The sequence below is a fragment of the Vicia villosa genome, linkage group LG6 (assembly GCF_029867415.1).
Source record: "Vicia villosa cultivar HV-30 ecotype Madison, WI linkage group LG6, Vvil1.0, whole genome shotgun sequence".
NCBI classification, from domain to species: domain Eukaryota; kingdom Viridiplantae; phylum Streptophyta; class Magnoliopsida; order Fabales; family Fabaceae; genus Vicia; species Vicia villosa.
The window spans coordinates 52,269,698-52,295,135 of NC_081185.1; the positions used below are offsets into that span (position 1 = coordinate 52,269,698).

At 34.7% G+C, this 25,438-nt stretch overlaps 1 protein-coding gene across 1 annotated transcript; it reads right to left on the reverse strand.

Moving 5' to 3' along the window:
- Positions 1 to 3,641: 3,641 nt before the first annotated feature.
- On the reverse strand, positions 3,642 to 22,294 carry LOC131609156 (RGS1-HXK1-interacting protein 1-like). The gene is made up of 9 exons (XM_058880815.1): positions 21,979 to 22,294; positions 21,819 to 21,885; positions 21,640 to 21,717; positions 20,770 to 20,822; positions 19,896 to 19,979; positions 10,352 to 10,404; positions 10,199 to 10,263; positions 10,024 to 10,082; positions 3,642 to 4,279 (listed from the first exon to the last, which is right to left on the reverse strand). The coding sequence occupies exons 1-9, from the start codon at positions 22,216 to 22,218 to the stop codon at positions 4,190 to 4,192; spliced, it is 789 nt and encodes a 262-aa protein (XP_058736798.1). The 5' UTR covers positions 22,219 to 22,294; the 3' UTR covers positions 3,642 to 4,189.
- Between the last annotated feature and the right edge of the window lie 3,144 nt (positions 22,295 to 25,438).

The window sequence follows — 25,438 nt, forward strand, 5'->3', positions numbered from 1 at the left end:
TTAATTTTTCCCCGTTACAATATGTAGACCAATATTCATGGCTAGATAGCACTAGAAAATTGTTGTTGTTGAGACCAAGTAAGTTTATGACCTTGTAAATGTCAGATAGATGCAAGAATGTGTCTTAGCGAATATTAGATCATGATGCAATGACATAAGAGCAAGGCAGAAGAAACTTTCAACAGTCGCACCAACTTTTATGTAGTTCAACCAAGTAATATCTTATTGGTCGCCCTTCATTGTTGTCCATTGTCTCTTGGACACTGAAGCTGTAATTTTAAAAGTCAAATCTTGTGACCAGATGTGTGTTAGGTAAGATAGTTTTCTCCTTCATAACTTTCAGGCAATTTTCACCAAACAATTTCCCTAATTCTAACACTGAACTCTAATTTGAATCTCTGTAAGCAAACAATGATCTCAACCTAGTTGTCACTAACGCAGTTATGGGTAGATTTCTAGTTCCTTAAAGATTGAGTTCATTGATTTCAATAGGTTTGGTATCATGTAGCCATATCAACATCCCTCGTCAAATGCATTTGTCCACTTCTCCACTGGAATGTTATCCACCCACCTTAATGCCTCCGCATTTGACTTATTCCCTCACGGTAGTGTCTGAATGATGGTTGGTTTAAAGCATACTATACGTTCTCAACTTTTTTCGGAGATTTGTCTTTAATTTTCTGCATAAAATTTTGTACAATGTGTTCAATGCAATAGTTATGCGCACAAAGAAGATTTTGTCAACTATTATTTACATTATTATACGCACTCTTAATAAATAGATGGATGGGATGAATATAGAATGACTGAAGAATTTATGAGTATCCAAATCCTAGATTAACATATTCTTTAAAATGATTTAAGTCTATACCAATTTAGAAAATGCGAGGAAAATACGGGTATGATGGGATTAAAGGTGGGGATAATGGTTACAATTACATGGACAAAAATTCCTATTTTGTTAAGAATTTTCAAAAATAACAAATCTGTAGTAGAGAAGAAGGTTATTATATTTGGAAACATTGGCTCATAACAGAGACATGGATGTACGAACAAAAGTTGCATTAAATTTACGACACGAGGTAGTCAATGTCTTGATTTTATCAATTGCATGTTCCTATATGTACTCTGCTCATACCTAGGTACTGTATGAGATAGTGATCAATTACTACTATTAAGGATCGTCTAGGCTAGGCTATAGCCTGTTGAAGTTTGTTCAACATATTATCAACAATTGTGTACGTACTTCTTTATTTGGAAGATATAGCTATATAATGTATTTTAATAAGTAGAATAATAAGGTGAGTACATCCAATAATTTGTGAACACTATTATATGATTGCACTTTTTATAAAAACTTCAATGTTTTAAGTCATCGTGTTAAGGATAAGTTTTGAAAGAAAGAAATTGCATACATCATAGTATGACTTGGAGCAATCGTCTCATACTTAAGTGTCTCAGCAAGTATTACTAATATGTTGCCCCCAACATTACATACTCAAGACGGATCTCAATCTTGGCCTTAGGTTAGATTTTGCTCTCATTCTCAATTTTTCGTTGAGCCGCAGGTCTAGGCAGCTCATGCCCAAAATATTCGATGACTACATCTAACTTTTACAATTTTTATTATTTGATACCAATATAGTAAAGCAAATGAAGTTGGATAAAAAAAAATTCTACAACATTCAATAATGTGATATCAGGATCATTGGTAATGGCATGCGTCACAATTTATGGATCCTTCAACAAATTCTGACACATTTTTGAAATCCATGTAAGATTAAAAGAAAATCTAATTGAATATGTTATATTTGTAGAAATACACTAACAAATTTAAGTAAGGGTAGTATGTATTTGTTGGTAATGTATGTTGAGTCCATAGCCAATATAATGGAAAAAGGGTTAAACAACTTGATAAACTTTTGATCTAGGCAAAATGTATCTTAGATGGTTTTTCCATCAACAAATATTCTATACTTAGGGACATATTTATGCCCATCTAACAATTTCAAGAGATGCTGTATTTCAATCCTGTGACCCCTTATTGCTATGTTCTTTCTTTGTCAAACATCAATTTTTTGTTACACTATTAGGCCTCTTTCTTTTCAAAGTTGTGAGAGTGATTTTGGAAAAAAGATACATTCTAATTATTTTCATTTCAGTAACAATTTTTTTCCTGACAGTAGTTAAACCAACGATAATAAGATACATTCTAATTTGTGATCCAACTTATGATTGTGTACACCGCAAACTATAATAAAATTTCAAACAATTAAAGTTAGACAATACCCACACAATCTAAATAGACATACATATTTCTTTATTATAGTGTCATCACATTTCAACTTTCTATTTATTTCTTTATATTTGACATGTTTTTCACAACCTAACACTATAAAGAATTTTCCTCTATAAAAATCGGAATCAGGCCTCTTAATAAGTACAACAAAACTCAACTTAAAATCTTCATCTCAAACTCATTTAAATATATAATCCTATAATAAGTACAACAAAACTCAACTTAAAATCTTCATCTCAAACTCATTTAAATATATAATCCTATAATGTAAATTTCAGTTTATTTTAAAATAAATATATATCAACATCAATTTCAACAATTGCTAGTTTAGCAACATCGAGTTCATGAATATCTTATTCACCAACAACTAATACATCAGCATTCCAATGAACAATATCAAGTTTCTTAAAGAATGAGTTGACAACATTCAGGTACATGTGTAGTGTTACATGAATTAGAAACAACATTGCACATAAAATTTAACACAAATAGAAAGTTCCCTGCAGGGTTCTAGAACCATTCTTTCAGAAATTATTGAATTTGATGGTGCTAAAAAGTAAAAACAAATTAATTGTATGCTTAAACACGGTTTTAAAAAAAAACCATATGATTTTAGAGAGTTTGAAAATCTTTTGAGAATAAAAAAGCGTTCTTAAATGATTGTTTTGAAAACAAATATTTTGAGGTCGTAGAAAAATGTGGAAGATGAAGGGAGTATCTATTTTATACGGTATATCATTTTTTTTTAATTTATGGTCTAAATTTACCTAAATAAGCTGGTCTACAAAAAAAATTCAATGTTGGGTGAATGTTGCTGCCTTGAAAATAACCGGGGAGATTTGCGAAGATGTATCTCCAAAATATCTCGTCCTATACCTTTAAATGACTTCAAGGGAGATACATCTCCAAATCATATTTTGTTCTAAGTTGAGTGGAAAGACGAAATCTGATGTGATTCCAAATACATCCAAAGATGCATCTCTCCTGTCGCATGTAAAACATTTTCAAATTTCAAGAAGTGAGGCACACCTTTAAGAGGGAAAAAACATGCCCCAAAATTAATTTACCGAATGGAGGAGAAAAGATAATCTTTCTACAAGTACCACATTTATTTACGTTATTATACAAAAAAATTTATGCTGAGAGAATTTTAAATTATTTTGAAAAACTTTTTGAGAAATTTAAAAAAGTTTAGATAAAAGCTTTAAATTAAATCTATATTATTATAATACTCAAGAAAAATTAATATTAATTTTTTTTTTGTATAAGCAAAAATCAATATTAGTGTATGCGTGTCGAATTGATTGCTTTTGCTACTTACATGGCATAGCAATTTAACTGGTGTTTTATAATCAAAATAGTGTTATATGTTACTTCAATAGTCATACACTAGCTGCCTCAATATTTGGTATAATTAACCATTGATAAAAGACACTAAAATGAAGAAACAAACCTATGGCTGATTATATGGTTCAGCCTAGTCCAAGATTTGACCTTTATTTAAGTTCATGTGATTGGATTTCTTGATCTTGTTGAACTCAGCAATGTGCCCAAAGATTTGATATAGCTGCAAAAGAAATCCATTCCTTGAAGATTCATCAACTATTTTTACAGATGTTTTAGTAGTGAAATTTTACTCACTGTTGAGTTTGTATATTATTAGGAGGAAAAAAAAAACAATTGAGTTGAAGGTTTACAGCCTCAATGTATTTCTTCTTTCTCATTTTTCCTATGATAATCCCTTTCTACTCAGATACATCCCCTCTTGCAAACCTAATAAATCAAAGGATACATCCAGAAAAAGGGTATGATGATCCGATATCACGATCCTCACCAGAAAACTTGCACATTCATTTAGAGCATACTGAAGTAATGTTTGACAAATGTTTGTCAAACGGAGATGCCATAGTTGCTAATTTTAGAGACCTCCTTAGCCAAGGAATTCTTTTCTCGCTTTGCCTCAGAAGCAAGTTGGGAAACCTGTAAACCAGAGAATGTAAGATCAGTAATATGCATTAACTGAAGAGCTTTTAAATCAGTAAAATGCCATGTTTGGATGACTAGCTTTATCAAGTGTTTATAGCATAAGAGTTTCTCATTTAAGTACCGATGGAAAAGTTATTTCTATAATAAAAGATAAAATAAAGTTAATTTGTTTTCAAGTCATCCATATTCCTGGCACTGATCAGTGGGCAGACACTCTTACTAAGCCAATCTCTGTGATAACCAATCTGCATTTCTCCTTGCACACAATCCCATTGTGCATTCAAGGACTAAGCACATGGAAAATTACCTTTTCTTTGTTAGAGAAAAGGTAACAAAGAAAAGGTCTCAGCCAAACAGCTTCATGTCATCCACATTCCTGGCACTGATCAGTGGGCAGAAACTTAAATTACTAAGACCCTAGCTTCTTCAAGTCTTTTGGTCATTTAAGTTTTGTTTGTCTGTGTCATTTGCCTCTTCTTCACTCATTCACTAACACAAACAATAACAAACAGTTTCATCTAAAAGTGCAGGCTATCCTCTATGCGGAGGCTATCTTCTTCCCCTGTGCGAACGAAGACATGCAGCCTCTCTTCTGCGTGAAGACTTTCCCCCTTCCCTTTATGAAACCTTTTTTTTTCATCCCTTTCAACCCTTACGACGGCAAGGTTTCTGTTTTTATTTTTCCTATATACTTTGTTCAGCACTTCTTGAACTAAAAAACGAGTGGCAAATCATAAGGGCAAATTACAATTATTAAGTATTATGTATTTTGCTACTTTTGAGTATTTTTGTGTACAACAACCAAGCCTTCAACTATCAAAGAATGGAAGATGTCAATGATCTACCTAATATACCCTTTAACTCAAATTTCATTTACACTACAAAATACCTTTTTTGTAATTGACTAAATAAAATAGTACTAACCAATTAATTGCTTTCTTTCATCCAAGTGGCACCTAATATTCTCATTTTCCCTTTTTTATCTTCTCTCCCTATTTATTTTCTTATTTTTACTTATGTTTTCTCAACTTTTCATATTTGTCTCCATTTTTTTAATCAATGATTTTTTACTGTTTCGCACAATATCTATTTTAAAATGTTTTATGTTACTGATTCTTATCACCACAATATTTTTTTTCACATATCAATATCGACAAAATATTTATTTTATTCTAGTTTACTATTTTTTTATTTGAGACATAATTTTTTTTTGAGTCAATATCAAAAAAATATTTATTTTAATTTTAATTAATAAGTATCGTTATTTGAGGCATAAAATTCTTATTTTCATATGTAAAAATTTCTCTTTTTCTCACAGGTCACTATCAAAAAAACACTTATTTTATTTTAATAAACAATTATATTTATTTGAGACACAAAATTCTTATTTTTAAATGTCAACATTTCTCTTTTTTCCACTAACCACCATCGGTAAAATATCTATTTTATTTTATTTAACAATTATTTTTATTTGAGAGATAAAATTCTTATTTTTAAATGTCAAATTTTTTATTTTATTGTCCTCCATTCACGAGCCTTTTTTTTTTCTTTTTTTATGACTTTTTAAATGGAATTAGGAATGAACTAATTTTCAATACATAAAGAACTCTAACAATAAAATCAAATATTTTATCACTGAAACTCACTATTTTCACGGGTCACTATCACCGTAATACCATTTTTATTTTAATTAATAAAATATTCGTTCAATTTATTTTGTTGCAAATAAAATTTTATGAATTTTGCTCATTTTTTAGATTTGTACATGCATATTTGGATTGTCTCTTAATAATTCTTGGTGTGATTTTTAATTTGTTACATTGATTGCTCTATTCATTTGATCAGTTCATGTAATAAGGTTGAGATATATGTTCAGTAATTATGAGTTTATTTATTTCTAAAGCAATATTTGTTTAATAAGGTTAATTTCTACGCATCTATTAAAGTTAGTGATCCATTATACTTCGTAAGATTACCATTATTGTTAACACATGTAAATAAGTCATAAAACATAAACATAATTTTAACTTAATTTAAAATTACATTTCCATCAAATGACTTTATTTATGAATGAACTTACCCGTGTGGACACACGGGTCTTCGACTAGTATTCCACTAAATAAGATCAGCTACATGGATCAATTTTCACCATAATATTCTATCCAAATCGTTAATCTCGAGATTTTTCTTAATAACTTCACTTATAGTTTTTTTAAGTCTTCCTCTCCTCTACCTCTAGTTGCTTGACTACTCATCATCTGATCTACTCTCCTTACCACAGAATCTACATGTCTTCTCTATACATGTCTAAACCACTTCAATCCATTTTCCACATCTTTTCTACTATAGGTGTTACCCCAACACTTCCTCTAATATTGTCATTTTTAATTTTATCTTGTTTAGTCTATCTACACATCCAACGCAACATCCTTATCTTTGCTACACTTACTTTATTTTTGTGTTGATTCATAACCACCCAACATTTTTGTCTTGTACAACATCATAGGCCTTAATGCAGTCCAATAAATTTTTCCTTTAACTTGAGCAGTACCTTTGTGTAACATAAAACCCCTGAAGTCCTCCTCCATTTCAGCCACCCAACTTGAATTTAATGAATTACACCCCCTTTTATTTCTTTATCTTTTTGTATTACGGACCTAAAATATTTATACTGTGACTTGTGGGATAATATGGTCTCCAACTTTCACCTCTAGGTTAGAAACACTTCTCCTTTTTATTACTTACATTCCATATACTTTGTCTTACTTCTGCTTAGGCGAAAGCCATGCGTTTCTAAATCTCGTCTCCAAGACTCCAACATCTCAATTAAATCCTCTTTCAACTCTCCAAGTAGGACTATATCATCCGCAAAATACATTTTAATACTAGCTCTTGGATATGTTTCGTGAGTACATTCAAAATTGAAGTAAAAAGATAAGGAGCTTATATATATATATATATATATATATATATATATATATATATATATATATATATATATATATATATATATATATATATATATATATATATATATATATATATATATATATATATATATATATATATATATATATATATATATATATATATATATATATATATATATATATATATATATATATATATATATATATATATATATATATGAGGAGGGTTATATTGACTCCAAGAGTAAGTTATAATAACTTACTCCACATCTTGACCATTAATTATTTTCAATCTAATGGTTAAAATTAATAAGTCATTAAATGTGGAAAGAGAAAATTGTTCCTTATTAATTTTAACCATTAGATTGAAAATAATTAATGGTCAAGATGTGGAGTAAGTTATTATAACTTACTCTTGGAGTCAATATAACCCTCCTCTATATATATATATATATATATATATATATATATATATATATATATATATATATATATATATATATATATATATATATATATATATATATATATATATATATATATATATATATATATATATATATATATATATATATCTTGGATAGCTCGAATATATGCAAGCAATCATAACTCTTTTCTTCTCTAGGACTTTCCACAAAATCTCTCGAGACATTCTATCATACGCCTTCTCCAAGTCAATAAAAATTAAATGCAAGTCTAGTTGTTCAATTTGATACTGCTCCATCACACGTCGTAGTAGATAGATCGCTTCCAAGGTTGACCTCCCAGACATAAAACCAAATTGATTTTCAATAACTTGAGTCTCTTTTCTTAGTCTTCGTTCAATCACTTTTTCCCGTAACTTCATGATATGACTCATAAGTTTAATCCCCCTATAATTTGTACAATTTTGTATATCCCTCTTGTTCTTATAGACTAGAACTAAAGTGCTTTTTCATTCTTCCGACATTTATTTTTTACCACTTAATTTCATTAAAGGGATTAATGAGCCACTCAATACCTCTATCTCCAAAAAATGTCCACATTTCAATAGGTACGTTGTCTGACCCAACCGCCTTCCTGTATTCATCATTTTCAATGCTTCTTTTACCTCTTGTTTTTTAATCCGACAGTATTAATTATTGTTTCGATGATCAGAGGACGGAGTAGAGTCTCTTGTTAGAGAGCCAATTGAGACAAGCTAGAAAATATGCTCAAGTAGAGTTTGTTGTTAGAGAGCCAATTGAGACAAGGTAGAAAACATGCTCATATAAGAGATAAAATGTTATGAATATCTGATACTCAAAAATAGGAAAAGTATTGGTGCCACACACATATCCGACACAGATACCCTATGATACTTTGAATTATGTGTTCTAGTAGTATGCAAATTGTTTCATAAATATGCTACAGAATATGTTTGAGATGCAAACAGGACACTGGGAGCATTACAATACCTTTTCATATAAGGTTTTGAAAGAAAAGAAACCGTATCTCTCCCATAAACCTAGGTAGTTATTAGCAAGTTTTGCCCCACCATCACGCCAGTTCAGTTGCTGGCCCCCACGACGAGGCCAGGGGCGTCGCGCATTAAGGGTGTGCACGTTACAGTGGGTTTCAAGGCGGGATGTTAGGGTGCAGGTCGCATCTGCTCCAGTGATTGTGAATTTTTCTTCCAAATTGAGATTTTTGCAGCAGCAGGTTGTATGTGTGGTGGCCAAATGTTTTCTCAGGTTTATGATGCATTTAGGACTGTTAACTAGGCTAAAGACAAGACAGACATTCAGCCTTAAGACTCGATACAGTCCACGTTATATCTTGAATTTCAAAACTTATTTATTTGTATCGTATAGTAGTCGTGTATGTATTACATATCCGAGCTTCATAGGATAAGAGTGATTTCGCAGATGATCAATGAACAACTTGGAACTAGTAGTGAAACAAGTGGATAGTCATTTGGCCAAATACAAAACAAATAACCTCCAAAAATGTGCAAAACCAGACTGAAAGGAAAAAATAGATCAGAATAAAGGCAGTTAAACATGAGGCGTGAAGTTACTAAGACAACTTCAAGAAATCAGATTGGAAAACTTCTGATGGCGAAGTTTCGCAGGGCTACTGGCAGGAAAAGTTTCCAGCAGCAGTGGCCAGTGGTTGGTGGCTGCAGTGGTGGTCAAAGATGGTAGAGATGACGCTGGGAAAGGGGAAACCATTTGAAAGAAGGAAGAAGAAGAAAACTCAGTGCAGAATAGCAAGGAGACATGTCATGAAGGACCAAACCAGGATCTAGTTACCATTTTTGAAGTTACGTGTTTTAGATGAAAGAAGGAGAAAAATAAGACTTCTAATCTTTATTAAATACAGAAACATATCATGGTGATAACTAAGAAACATGGAATATAAATCTTAAGTGAAAACCTAAGATACTCTGAGATTATAAAATTTGTATCTATATAAGATAGTTTCTTATATTCTAAAGACCACAGATACTTTTTTTTTTGAAAAGTAAAGACCACAGATACTTATTAGTACAAGTTATGGGCGTTCAGAAAAATAGAAGCTACATCTTTCATGATGCTATTTAATGGATTAACCCTTGAAAATTTTCATCCAAATCTATCGCATCAAATGTCTAATTTCTGGAAGTTAGTGAAACTCAACAAAAATCAATAAGAACATATTTACCATAGCTACTCATTATGCCACGTTATGGGTGTTCAGAAAATAGAAACTACATCATTCATGAGGTCATTTAATGGGTTAACCCTTGAAAAAAAAATTCACAGGATATGCAACAAGAGAAGATTTGAGATTACACCAACAGATTACCTGTGACCGAAAGTGAGATGCTTCTCTTTTAGGGAGCTCACCAAGGATATCTTTTAAACCTAATGTACCAAACCAAAATTAGCCCACTTATCAAAAACCACAAGGTCCCATAGCCAGCTTATTTCATTGACCAGCACTATCTTTTCCTACTTACAGAAAATATATTTTTGCATACCTCCTGCTCGTCTCTCAATTTTATATGCCGACTGAATCACATTTCGGATTTGCTTTCCTGCTTGTCTGTGGTAAATAGAAATGCATATTAATCACAATTTTCAATGCATGAATGCAAAATAAATTTTATGGCTTAACATCTGAAGTTGCAAACCTGAGTTTTGTCCTTCCATGTAAGAATTGTTCTTCGGCATGTAATGCACTCTTCTGAAAACATTAAATAAATAAATAAATGCCATGAATAATGGAATAACAATAAAAGTTCAGGGACTATCTCCGGTTTATAAAATAAGTCAGTCCCACCCAAAGGCAGTAGTAGTAAACCTACCTCCCTGCAGCAATCATTAATTGTATCAATATTTTCTGTAAAACAACTCGGATTGGCCATCGATTCCATATAGATAGAATATCAATGGATAACTAGTGGATGTAAACATCCCAAATGAACTGGAGATAGTCCCTGAACTTTTATTGAAACCTAAATATAGAGTAGACGTATTATTTAAGAACTTCTGTAGCAATGGCAAAAAGGAATATAGTGCAATAACATTGTCCCTTACTACCAATTATGGTCGGTACTTCTTGAAGCAATTTGATGTACATGGAATACTTGAGTAGGAAATCTACATGGAGGTACCACGCGATATTGTAAAAAAATATTGCTGCTAATATTGTTTGCAGGGTAAACAAGGTATTATATGGGTTGAAACAATCGCACTAAGCATGGTTTGGAAGTTCCCAGTGTGTTTGGATACAGCATTTTAATGAGGGAAAGTAATGTTTTGAGGGAATTTAAAATGATTGGACCAAAATCCATTGTTTGGATACAAAAATGAAGAATTGTTAAAATGATGGAAATTTATGGAGTATTTCATCTAAGTTGAATTTAATCATTTTGAAATGACACCAAAAACCAAAGAATTTGAAATTACTCTCATGTTCCATAGAATGTATTTGTTATTATTATTTCTTCAAATTTTACAAATTGGTCCTCATATTTTCCAAAATTATAAAATTGACCCCAAAATTTTTTTAAAAATTGCAAATTGGTCCTTAATAATTTTTAAAATTTACAATTTGGTCCTTCAAATTTTTAAAAATTGCAAATTAGTCCCTACTTTTTCATTTTTTAATTTGGTCCAAAAAATTAAATTTTATACAAAATGACACAAAAAATCTAACAATGAATTATCTTAATACTCCATCCAAACAAAACAATTTAAAAATGAATGGATTTGAATTGAATCATTTGAATTGCTTTGAATTTTAAATTGCTTTAAAATTTCTAATTACCTCATCCAAACACACTCTAAGGTTCACACATTGTTCATTGAACACTCAACTTCAGAGGATGTACTGCAATATTGGTATGCGGGTGAAATTATTTAGGCTGGAAATGATTGGAGGAGAAACAAGTCTTGAGTCAATGTTTAGCAAAGAAGTTTGAGACAAAAACTTTTGGGATGTTAAAACTATTTTCTAAGAATTTAAGTGGCACACTCAAAAGGAAGGTATTCTTATTCTAAACAAAATATATCACAAATTTGATCAAGGAAACAGGTAAGACAATTTTTAAACTGTAAGTATATCCACAGATTCCAGCCGTAAAATGAGTAATGCAGATAACAGTGCAGCAGTGGATAAGAAGTATGAATGGTTGGGAAATTAATCTATTTGTCTCCAACACAATACCACGCCATCAGTTTCAAGAGCTCTCTAATTTGGGGAAATCCTTCCTAATAATAATAAGGAATTTTTTAACTCCATTTGGATCTTCCCTAAATGCAAGCACATCATCCAGTTGTATTTCCAATCGTCACCCATAAATGAGGGTGGTGATTGGCTAATTGCTTCTACTTCTACAGCCATGGATTTTTTTGAGCAGAGAAACATGGAACCTGGATACTTTCGGAAACCCTCGAGAAGCTCGAGCGTTTAAGCAGTTGGATTTTATCTTCTCCACAATTTCAAAAGGTCCATCATATCTAGGGTACATTCAAATTTATCCTCTAGGCCACAGTTTGTAAGGAATGATTTTCAGAAACACCACATCTCACTCCATATTCCGCTTTCCTTCAATGTTTATTAGCTTGAGCTTGCATCTTGTCCTGAACAATTGTGTCTTTTAAGATATTGAACATTGAATGCATTTAGGTGTCAACGTTCAACATATTGGCTTATATCTCCCCTTATCAAAGTTGGGAGAGGCTCCCATTAAAAGGCTTGGATGGCAGAATGTTAATCTGTGATAATGCCAGAATGCTGCCCACCTAGTCCACCTTGGCCTATGTTGGGGTCACGCATCTCAAGCAAGAATGCATTTGGCCTAGCATTTCTTAGGCTTTAAAGTCACTTAAAAATCAAAGCTAAAAGAAGGTCTTTAAGATCTACTTAAAAGTTAGTAATATTCAGTGCTTTCAAACTTTTCTACCCTAACAGCTACTTGGTAAAATATTTAAATATTCTTATAGTAAAAACTCTAATCTTAATAAATATTGATAATAGAATTAATTGATGCTTTAGCCCCCCTATTTTGTACTCGATTTGGGATTTGGGTCTCCCTTTTCTAATTCGACAACTTTGGTCGTTCAATTTTAATTTTTTCTCCTTTTTGAACATTTGTAAAACTGGCTTCTAGAATTGGTGACGAGAGAATTTATATATTGACATGGCATTTAAATAGACCATCTAGGTGGAGTATATAGAGACACCATGTCATGATTTTCTAAATTAAAAATTAACAAAAATTACATTACATTTATATATATGTCTCTACATTATTACTATTAATATATATATATATATATATATATATATATATATATATATATATATATATATATATATATATATATATATATATATATATATATATATTCCACTCAGACATTCCAATCACATGCCAAAATTGAGAAACAAGAAAAAGGAGAACAAAATTGCAGAATAGATAAATAGTGCGACCAAAATTGCAAGTGAGCCTAATAATTATCATAAGTAAATTAAATACTTCAGAAATACTGGGTGAATAAAGAGGTAAAACCCTTGATGAGAGTGAGAAGGGTAAAAAAAAAGGATGCAATTTAGGTGGGTAGGATTTAAAGTTAGAGGCATTTTTGCATAAACCCTGAAAAAAGCCACCTGAAAGCTCCTCCCCTATACTTCTTCTAGAGCTCTTTTTTATATATTAACGAAATTTAGTATGCTGAAAATAATTTGTAGGATCTGGGGGGGCCATAGTTGTGATTTTTTGTCCAACAGTGATGCTTTTACATGCCAAATTTTACGAAAATAAATAAATAAACTTCTACATTTTTAAAGAGCTTTTATATAAGTATGACTGGTTGTGTTTTTCCTTTTAAGGAGAAGATAACCTAACAAAAGTTTGATCAAGATCACTCATAGTTGCCACGCACAAAATCTATAAGGAGCTACGGAATACCCCATCCCTGTCTGATACTGTAGAAGTTGGGAATCCACACAGTTTTACTATTTCCCTAATAATTATCTCTCAACCATGTCTTTCCTTGTGAAAGGGTGAGCCACAACTATAAACTAAGCATATTTTGTTAGCCTATGAACCCCCTTCATAATATTATCAAACCCCAAAAGCCTTTGGCAGCCCTCCTATAACATCAATGTCTACATCAAATCAAACCTGAGTAGGTACCAAACTCTCACTCTCCCACTACTCACACTATCTGATAAAAGTGTTGGTACCAAGCACTTCATTAAAGAACTCTTAAATGGAGGTCCTGGTACCAAGCTCTCACCTTCCACCACTCACCTTCCAGCTCAGCAGCTTGTTATTCTCCCTCCAAAGACTCCCGGCTTTTGACACTCTATGCTCTGATCTTGTGTATGGCCACTCTTTTTCCTTCCTTTCGCACAATTTAGTTTGTTTAGGGGTTCTATATAAATGTGACTGAAGCGTAGAGGAAGTGTGAAGTTTCTAGAAGAGGAGGTCTGATGGGTTTGTGTATAATTTTATGAAGCAGAAGATGGAAATTGTTAAGAGTCCCACATCGGACAATATATGGCCTGAACATGTCCTTATAAAGTGGGGGCAATCCTCACCCTACAAGCCGGTTTTGTAGAGATGAGGAAGAACAATTACAATTAATAAAGGAAAAGCAATTCTGTAACAAACTGGTAGTGGAGCTACCAATTCCCTAAAGCACTTAGTGCTCCCAAATCACTAAGAAAGTGACCCCACCAATACTAACTGAATTCTTAGCTAACCTTCTATCTCTCTCTGTTACTCCTTATAAAACATTCCTTCCATGCACTCTATGCACTACACAGCCACGTCATCAATCTTCACGCCTTTCCCCCTCTTCCTTGAGTAAACTCTCCATATTTTCGGTTTAGGCCCAAAATCAAAGCCCATTCCATGATCCACGTTTCTATCAATACCCTCCTCCTTAGAAATAGCCTTGTCCTCAAGGCTAAACTCTGGAAACTGCCCACGTAGAACATCATCATCTTCCCAAGTTACATCATCCAGAGACTTGTTCTGCCATTTGATCAAACTCTGATGCACAGCCACACCACCCTGCATAGTCACTCTAGACCCCATCACCCTATCTGGATACACATCAACAGCATCTGTTATCTCTAGCTCTTTAGGGAGCTCTCCTTGAACTTGATCATTCCAATGGCCTTCTTAAGCAAGGAAACATGAAACACCGGATGAATCCTTGATTGCTCCGGCAATTGCAACCTGTAAGCCACTTCTCCCACTTTGGCTAACACCTTGAAAGGCCCATAAAAACGAGCAGCGAGCTTTTGGTTGATCCTCTTCACAACTGACTGCTGTCTATGCGGACGAAGTTTTAAGAAAACCCATTCACCTACTGTAAAACTCAAGTCCCTTCTCTTCTTGTTAGCATAGCTTGCCATCTGTTCTTGAGCTCTTTGAAGATGTAATTTGAGTTGTTTGAGAGCCTCATCTCTCTCACTCAACTCTAAAGCCACAGCAGCAACTTTAGTCTCATTGGTCAAGAACCTCACTAGACTAGGAGGTTGTCTCCCATAAACCACCTCAAAAGGAGTCTTTCCAATAGTCACATGGTATGTGGTGTTATACCAAAATTCACACCATGAGATCCAATATGACCAGGTTTTTGGTTGATCATAAGCAAAACATCGTAAATAACTCTCCAAGCACCTATTAATCACTTCCGTCTGTCCATCCGTTTCAGGATGAAATGCAGAACTCATCCGTAATTTGGTACCTTGCAACTTAAATAACTCCATCCAGAAATTACTCACAAATAAAGGATCCCTATCACTGATTAGGGACTTGGGAATTCCATGTAACCTTACTATCTCCTTGACAAATAACTCCGCAATTGACTTAGCAGTATAGGGATGCTTTAATAGTATAAAATGGCTATATTTAGACAATCTGTCCACAACCACTAAAACAGCGTCATAACCCTTGGATTTCGGCAATCCCGTAATAAAATCTAATGATAAATCTTCCCAAACAGCATTGGGAATAGGGAGAGGTTGTAGCAAACCCCCTGGTGTAGTAGCCGCATATTTCTGTCTCTGACAAACATCACAGGCTCTGACAAAGTCCCTAACACTTTTCTGCATTCCGACCCAATATAAATTAGCTGCCAATCTTCTATAAGTTCTGTGAAATCCAGAATGTCCTCCAGTAGGAGTATTGTGGTATTCTGCCAATAGAGTAGGGATAGAAGGAGAGTTAGGAGAGATGACTAACCTTCCCTGATAAAATAAAACCCCTTGTCTGACACAGAACCCAGGTTTAGCATCTGGGTGCACTTGTACTTCCTGAACCAGTTTCTGAATTTCTTGGTCACTAGTCACTTCGTCTAACAGCTTCTTGCTATCCACCCACATAGGATAAGAAACCATGGTGCTCATTTCAACTTCATCATAACATCTGGACAGAGCATCTGCTGCTCTATTCTCCAAGCCTGGTTTGTATTTGACTTCAAATTGATAGCCAAGTAGTTTGGCTAACCAACACTGTTGATCCGGAGAAGTCACCCTCTGTTGCAAAAAATGTTTCAGACTTTTGTGATCAGTATAGACTGTGAATTGGTTACCCAATAGGTAGTGCCTCCAGTGCTGAATACATAAAACCAACGCCATTAATTCCTTTTCATATACTGATTTAGCAAGGTTGCCATCAGATAATGCTTTACTGAAAAACGCCACTGGTTGTCTCTGCTGCATCAGGACTGCCCCAATCCCCCTACCCGCTGCATCACATTCCACTTCAAATGGTAGGGAAAAATTAGGAAGGACCAGAACTGGTGGTGAGGTCATGATTTGCTTCATCTGCTTAAAAGCTGTTATAGCCTCTGCACCCCATACAAAGTTGTCTTTCTTTGTGAGTTCAGTTAGAGGTTTTGCCACTTTGCCGTAATCTCGAATGAACTTTCTATAGTATCCTGTGAGACCTAAAAATCCACGAACCCCCTTCACATTTTTAGGTTCAGGCCACTCTAATATACATCTGACTTTCTCTGGATCTACAGCAACTCCTTCTCCAGAAATGATATGGCCTAAGTAATCAATTTGTGTACAACCAAACTTGCATTTAGATTGATTAGCAACAAAACAATTTGCCAACAACACAGTTAAAACCTGCTTCAGATGGTCTTGATGTTCCCGGATATCTTTACTATAAATTAAGATATCATCAAAAAATACTAAGACAAACTTTCTTAGAAATGGCCTGAAAATATCATTCATAGTGGCTTGGAACGTAGCTGGGGCATTCATCAGCCCAAATGGCATCACAAGGTACTCATAGTGAACATTATGAGTTCTAAAAGCGGTTTTGTGAATATCATCCTCATGCACCCTAATTTGGTGGTAACCAGACTTAAGATCAATTTTTGAAAAAATAGTTGCTCCATAAAGCTCATCTAATAATTCATCTACTATGGGAATGGGATATTTATCTGGAATTGTGGCTTTGTTTAGAGCTCTATAGTCCACACACATCCTCCAACTCTTGTCTTTCTTTTTGACCAAAATCACAGGGCTTGAATAAGCACTCATGCTTGGTCTGATAACACCCGCCTTCAGCAATTCACTCACTTGCTTTTCAATCTCCTCCTTCTGGTGGTGTGGGTATCTGTAGGGCCTCACATTGATGGTTCCATGATCATGACATAACTTAATCTTATGCACTTGGGTTCTTTCTGGAGGTAACTGAATCTGATCTCTAAACACTTCATGAAATTGCTCTAGTATACCATTCAGGTCTGATGGGACCACAGTTGTACTTTCCTCTCTTTGAGACCACCACCAATCTGTTCCCAACCTCCTTTGTTTGTCTTCAAGGAATGTGTTCAAGTAGCTCTGTTTTTCTCGTGTTCCGCCTTGACCTTGCAATTTCACCAACTGATCCTCATACATGAATTGCATAGACAAGATTTTCCAATCCATCACCACCTTCCCTAAGGTACTCAACCATGACACTCCTAACACCATATCCAAACCCCCCCAACTCCAACACCAGAGCATCCACCCTCACCACCATAGGTCCCAGTTTGATGTTGACTCCTTTGCAAACTCCCTTAGATACAACTTTGTGACCATCTCCCAATTTAATGGTCTTCGCAGCTCCTGGAGTAATGGTGAGCCCTAATGCAGTAGTGACTTGGGGCGAAATAAAATTGTGGCTTGCCCCACTGTCGATTAACACCAACACATCAACATTTTCGATTTTCCCTTCAATCTTCATAGTACGGTGTTCTCCCATACTCCCCAGCACTCCCATGGATTTGCATTCTACTTCACCCTCCTCTTCACTCTCAGAATGCACAGCTTCCATCGTCATTATCTCTCCTTCATCATTCATAGTCTCTCCTTCTCCCAAAATCAACACTCTTAGGGTTCGTTCAGGGCACTTATGGAGAGTGGGATGAAACTTTCCTCCACATTTGAAGCATAAACCCTTTGCTCTCCTTTCCGCCATCTCATCGTTAGGCAAGCTTCGTACCCCTTTCCATTTTTCCGACGACCCAGAACGGTGGTCGTTCTCACTCTTGCGAGCTGTTGATGCGAATGACGAAGTGGGATTTGTGTTAGATCCGCTAGAACCCGTTTTCTGTCCCGGGTTTGACCCACCCGCGATGAAGGAACGGTTTAGGTCTTTGGAATTGGACCCGTTTCTATTTTTTAAGAACCCAGCCCAATCACTTCGGCCCAAGCGTTCATACCCTGCTTTCTTTCCACTACGACGCTCTTCATCTTCATCTTCATCCTTCAATTCTTCTTCCACGTCTTTCGCAATCCTCATCATCTGCATACGATTTTGAGGATTCAGGGTTTGAACTCTCCTCCTAATCTGCGGTTTCAGACCACTCATGAAATATCCCAGGTATTGTTCCTCCGGGAGGCTTCCCACCTGCGATGACAATAACTCGAATGCTTCAACAAACTCTTCCACACTTCCCTTCTGTCTAAGAGTAGACAATTCTTCAAAAGGATTCTCCAACCTTCTTCCTCCGTATCGTGCGATAAGCGCCCGTTTCAACTTCTCCCATGATAACTCATCTTCAGTTTCCATCAAAAGGTTGAACCAATGGATGGTTGCACCTTCCATGCTTAAACGCGCTAATTTCACACGCATATCATCCGATGTATTTTGCACATCGAAATAGATCTCAGCACGAGTGATCCACGCCACCGGGTCGTCACCTTCAAACAGCGGAAGTTTCACCTTCTTCCCTGCAAGGCGAGACTCACTCTGTGATGAGTCACCCACAGAGTTCTCCTCCTGAGTCACTACCTTTTTCCCCACTTGTTTACTCAGCTCCCTCAGAATCAGGCTCTGTTGTTGCATTTGTTGAGCGTGTTGCTGCATTTGCAGCGCCAGCTCTTGCAGCGTCGCCGTTACATTCCCTACCTGTGTCTCCAAAGCATCAATCCGATCACCCATCTTAGGCTTCCTTGGCATCTACAACCTTCGATGGTGGTGTGAAATTGATCCGGTAGGTCGGACCAATTGATGGGTTTGTGTATAATTTTATGAAGCAGAAGATGGAAATTATGAATAGAACAGTGTAGAAAAACTGTAATTGTATTAATAAGGAAGAACAATTACAATTAATAAAGGAAAAGCAATTCTGTAACAAACTGGTAGTGGAGCTACCAATTCCCTAAAGCACTTAGTGCTCCCAAATCACTAAGAAAGTGACCCCACCAATACTAACTGAATTCTTAGCTAACCTTCTATCTCTCTCTGTTACTCCTTATAAAACATTCCTTCCATGCACTCTATGCACTACACAGCCACGTCATCAATCTTCACGCCTTTCCCCCTCTTCCTCGAGTAAACTCTCCATATTTTCGGTTTAGGCCCAAAATCAAAGCCCATTCCATGATCCACGTTTCTATCAAGGTCATTGACTAGGATGACAGATTCTACCGGTTATTTGTCAACATGTGAATTACAATTATCCCTAACAGACTATCTGAATAGACAAATTAGCTATTTGACTGTGTAATTTAGCACTGGTCATTTAACAAGCTGTGTTCTAGTCATTCAAGAAAAAATTGATCATTATTTACTATCATAACATCATACATGCTCATTTTATTCTGTTAGTTCTAGTACGGATATCAGAAACTTTCAATGCGCGAGATAACAAAAGTGTGACAAAAAAATATAAAACTACTTCAATAAAAGATGAAATGTATTTTACCTCCATCCTTTCAACTTCGGCTTTCAGAAGATCAATTGACTGCCGCAACTCTTTAACTTCAGCAGTGGCTTTAGAAACCAAAGACTGCATCAAAATACAATGTCAAAGCAATAATACAGGGAGTTATTACACAGCTCCACGTGCACTTCTAATATAATCTAACGAAAAGTATTCAGAGAATAAATCAAGTAAAACAGTAAAAGCTAGATGTGGTCATTTCCCATTGCTGTTAAGGGGCTGAGTGGTTTGCATCGGGTTAAGGGGTACTGGCGTACTGCAGTTGCTTTGCCAGGATTGTGGCAAGCTGGCCAAGACGTTAACACAGTTAACAAAGCATGTGCTATTGTAACTCTGTTGAGCAAAATGCAAGCAGTTTTCACGAAAAAATAAACAAAGAGACGATTGAGTTCAATAACACATATGTACTACAAGTTACAACTAAAAACTATAAAAGATTTTTAACCGTGTTCATTTCAAATTATCTGAGGCTGAACATTTGCAGATCAAAGTTCTAAGGTCTCCACTATTTCTCCATGCAAAGAAGAAAACATGTATATTCTCTAACTAACAAATGCAGAAATCTATAAAAGAAAAAATTTAGAAACAAATTAATAACTGTGCTCCTGAACTTCTTTTCTTTTATTGTCTTTTTATTCTTTTGAAGATTGTATGACATTTTTCTTGTTTCCATATTACAAGCACAACACAGCATATTTAATAGTTTTACTCCCCGGTATTAATCCATGACAGTTCCCAGTACACAATAAAACAAGATATACAGATTTGGATACATATACAGTTCATAATTAAGTTAACTGAAAATACTGCACCTTTGTCCCAGTTAAATAAATAGAGAAATCAAGCCATCACTCACCTCTTCACTAACAAAAAGACGCTTGGCGTTGTTGTATAAGATCCGACGAGGCCCTGCAGCATAACCAAAATTTAAAAAAATAATAACCATAATTGAATAGTTATTACAGTCCCGGTGACAAAAGTAGCAGTATATTATGATAGATGCTATCACCAATTTACTGCATTCAAGGATAATATATACAATGAATAATGATCTATAAGATTTCTCTAATAATAATAATGATACAACAGTAACGAGATTCAGTAACAAAGTACAAATTATATTTAGGGTTAAATTTATTTTTAGTCCGTACAAAATCATGAGCTTTCAAAGTCCCAATTTAATTCTAATTGAAAGTTTAAACCTCCATAATATTGTTGTTTATCAGGATAGTCGCTATTTTGAAAACTTTTTACCAAAAAATGGATACTTTTAGTCCTCAAAATAGTGCCTATAAAATGCAAATAGGAATTAAAAGTGAAAATATTTTTTGAAGAACTAAACTGGAAACCTCGTGATCTTGTAAGGACTATGTTTGGATATAATGAAATGAACGGAGCGAAATGAAAATGAGCAGAATGGAATGGAGTGGAATGAAGATTACATTCCATCATTTGGGTATTTTAGAACGGAGCATGGCAAATTCTCTATTCCATCCAAATTAGAGGGTAAGAAATATGATAGTAAGTGATGGAATGGAATGGAATCCATACCACTCAATTCCGCTCTGTTCCGCTCCATCCGATTTTAATTCCAGACAATGTAAAATGGAACCTCGTTCCATACCAGTCTATTCCGCTTCATTCCATCCCATTCCATTAATCGGACATTTTATAATTGTAAGTATGCAACACTAGATGAAAGTACTAAACATAAACCAAATCTTACTTTTGAGGACCAAAAGCCCTGTGGCAGCAGTAGCTCCACAAGTAATCACCGGATGTGAAGCTGCAACATGCACACCTTCTGCAATAGAACATTAAACAAGAATCATAAACACTACAAACTTAACAAATTGGCAAATGAAAACCCAACAATCTCAAGTAAAAAATTCACAAAATGCAAACCTTTGATTTTTCCAAACAAAATATCCTCATAAGCATTATACTGAGACTTGAAATCATCCAAATAATACTGCAATCAACAGAAACCAACCAGAAAAAAATTGATTCAACGAAAATGTGATATCATTGAATAAGATCATGGTGAATCAAATTCCCGATTTACCAAAGTTTGTTGAAAATGAACTGAAGAGGTTGAACGGATTTGAGAAAACCGAGATGTTGAAGCGTCGATTGCAGATTCGACGGTATCGTTGAAGGTCTTTTGGTAGAAAAGGGTTTTGGCAACAGCGTAATCGATAAACGGTTTTACGTCTAGGGTTTGAGGTTGGGAGGTTGGGATTGTGGAGTGGTGAACGGGGGAAGGGGGTGTCTCCGGTTCCGGTGATTCCGCCGCCGTGGCCATTTTCTGATGCACTTTCTTTCTTGCCGATGTTAGCTTCTACTTGTTTTGTCCCCTTTTTTTATCTAGTTTTTTTTTTTTTCACTAATATTTTTTAAGAGTAAAACACTATTTTGTGTTTTAAAATTGTAATAGAAATTTCTTTTTTCACCTTTGTATAAAAAACGCAAAATCTTAATCCACCCTTTAATCTTTTAGCCACCCGACGAAATTTGGTTTTTTTCGTAGGTAAATCTACATATCCCAAATTAATTAGGAAAATGAAATATTTCGTAGCTACATCTACGAAAGGTTTTGAAAACAGACTGTTTTGTAATTATACATACGAAATATTCTGTTATATTTTAAATTAATTATATTTCACTCCAAAACTCAATTTTAATAACAAAAATGAAACATCAAATTATAGTGAATCAAAGTAGTGTAATTGAGGTTTTCGAATTACTTTGATTTACTACAGTTTGATGTTCCATTTTTGTTAAAAAAATTGGAGTTTAGGAGTGAAATGTAGTTGATTTAAAAATATAACATAATATTCTGTAGTTACATATACGGAACACTTTATTTTCAAAACCTTTCGTAGATGTAGCTACAGAAGATTTCAGGAACTTAATTAATTTGGGATTTTCCCAATCAATTTGACATTTTCCCAATTAATTCAGGATTTTCCCAAGTTTCACTATGTTTTAACGCTTCGGTAGATGCACCTACGGAAAAAACCAATTTTATTTTTTAAAAAGTGCTTCCGGAGGTACATCTACGAGAGCAGATGGGCAATTTTGACAACTCGTATGGTGGGTGAGAGATCTAAGGAGTGGGGTAAGATATTTTCCTTTGAAAATTCAAAAATACTTTCAATAAATTTTTGGAGATATATCTATGAACGTACTATGAATCATTTTTACCAAATATTAGTTTGGAAATACATCTTCAAAATATTTGGGGTGTATTCGGATATACATATCTTAAAATATCCTTGAATGAAATATGGGCAGAAACATTGTCCAAATTTATATTTTTAATCCGAAGTCATTTTAATTTGACTAACAGTGCCATAATTAATAATTTGATTCAACCATTAAAATTTCAAAATAAAATAATGCATTAATAATTAAAAAACATGTCATAATATTACAAACATAGTTCTCAAAGTATGAAAAATATTGAAAAATATCCAAAAATACATAAAAAGGCATAATTTACTACATATGTCTAATCCAAACCCCAAACTCCTCTTATGTCTCTAGTAACCCAAGGCATTATGTGCCTTAGTAAGAATGGAACGTGTTAGGGCAACCGTACATTGCCACCTCTCACAAACAACCTAGTTTTTACTTTATACTCTCTCTCGTAATCCGCATAATATTCTGACAAATCGGCAACACATTAACAACATGATCATCCATGCCCTGCTCATTCTCTAGGATCTCCTCATGAGCAGGCCTAGGTTGACGTCAAGGAGCATCGGGTGTCTTGATAGGGGGTGACACAGAATAAAACCAAGTCATGTAACCCTCAGCATAATGGCACTGACTAGTGGCGGAAATACTCAGATATTTCTCTGATACTAGACGACTCTCGTAACTCGCCAGTAGGTCATCAAGATGTCTACGGACGATGCTAATAAGAGCAACCATCAAGGGGGCTCTCGGAATGATCTGCCCAAATTACTCTCACATGCCAGTCACCCGGAGTAATATGAAATGGGGTCGAAGTGAATAGTGTTCTGGTGAGTGGCGTATGGTGTCCAATCAATGTCATAATGCTGAGTCCTGTCAATATACTCACAAAATGGTTGTAAAGCATAATTCCTTCTACGCGGGCAATACAGGCAAACACGTGGGTAATCCTCAATATACTCTAGCACGTAATCAAACCCATGTATAGGTGTTAGCTGGAGATTTCGATTGTTGTATATGCTTTTCGAAAACTTAAGGTTCGAAGAGAAAAATGGCTTTGGATGGCCATTTCCGAGAATGTTATATGTGATGAAGATTCCTAAAATCGAAGTTGAATCGAGATAGGTAGTCTTTGGGACTTAAATGATTTTCTGAAATACAAGAGTACTGAAACTTGAAGTATTTCGATGCATTCTCACAAAGAACACATTGCCACGTATCGAATGAGATTCAGGCGAGAGGTTTTGAATTTCGAAATATTCCGTTTAAACCAACAAGGACAGATGGCGCCCCAGGGATTCGAAATACATACATGAAGGCAACGTGGCATTTTGTTAGCGTAGGACCGTTAGGGTCAAATTAGTATAAATAAGGGTTTTAGTATCAGGATCCAGGGTGTTCATTTTGTACAAATCACTCAAGTATCAAGTGTTAAGAGAAAGAGTTTCGCTAAGAAATGTACGTATGACACCAACACTTTACATATGTTTGTATTTCTATTTCGAAATCGAATTGTCTTTTAATTTCCTTTACTTTTTCGCCCAGTCTTTCTTTTAGTTTAAGTCCTTTTACTTTTTTGCTAAGTCTTTTTCATTCTTGCAATTTACATTCCTTTTTAAATTCTTGTTGAAGTTTTTTACTTACGTTTATTGTCTAACCGATTTACTTTTCGTTGTATATTCATTTAGTTTATTTCGCAAAGTTATTTATACATTCACAATATAATCTCACAAAACCAATAAAAAACCAAGAGAACATGAATCCAATCATTCTGAAAGACAACTTTTCGACACATAGGATCAATCTAGTCGATCCTGCGAGTAACCAAAGTATATTTATAATTTGGAAGACTAGCGGTTGTTTACTGGAATTCACCGTAAACAAATTGGCACACCTGGTGGGACAGTGTCAAAAAGTTGTTATTTAAAATTCTTGTTTTAACTCATAAGTCTAGATCATATTAGAACCTTGTATGAACCTTAGGAGCGGTAAATTAACCAACAGTGCACAACCAGTTCCTAAACGTAAATACAACAAGAAAATGGCTAATTCAACCAGTGAGAGGGGGAACCAAGATCCCCCACAAGGGTCAAGAACGGTAGCTGCAAGTTAAACAAATGCTTCGACCTCCATACCAGAAGCGCAAGAGATACCCACATCGATAGGCACCATGGCCGTAAGTAATTCCCAGACCATGCCTGAAACTACATCGATGTCAACAGGGACAATACCAGGGTTTAGTTCGACTACGGTACCATCCTTTACAAGCACAACAGAAATACCACATTTTTCGACAAATTTTGCAAGTCAGGTACCACCATATA

Excerpts from the sequence above, each read along its gene's own strand:
- LOC131609156 (XM_058880815.1), bottom strand. The coding sequence starts at position 22,218 with ATGGCCACGGCGGCGGAATCACCGGAACCGGAGACACCCCCTTCCCCC. Across the intron at positions 10,405-19,895 it reads CCGAAGTTGAAAGGATGGAG|AAGAGTGCATTACATGCCGA; the intron begins GTAAAATACATT and ends TAATGTTTTCAG. Across the intron at positions 10,264-10,351 it reads CATGGAAGGACAAAACTCAG|ACAAGCAGGAAAGCAAATCC; the intron begins GTTTGCAACTTC and ends TATTTACCACAG.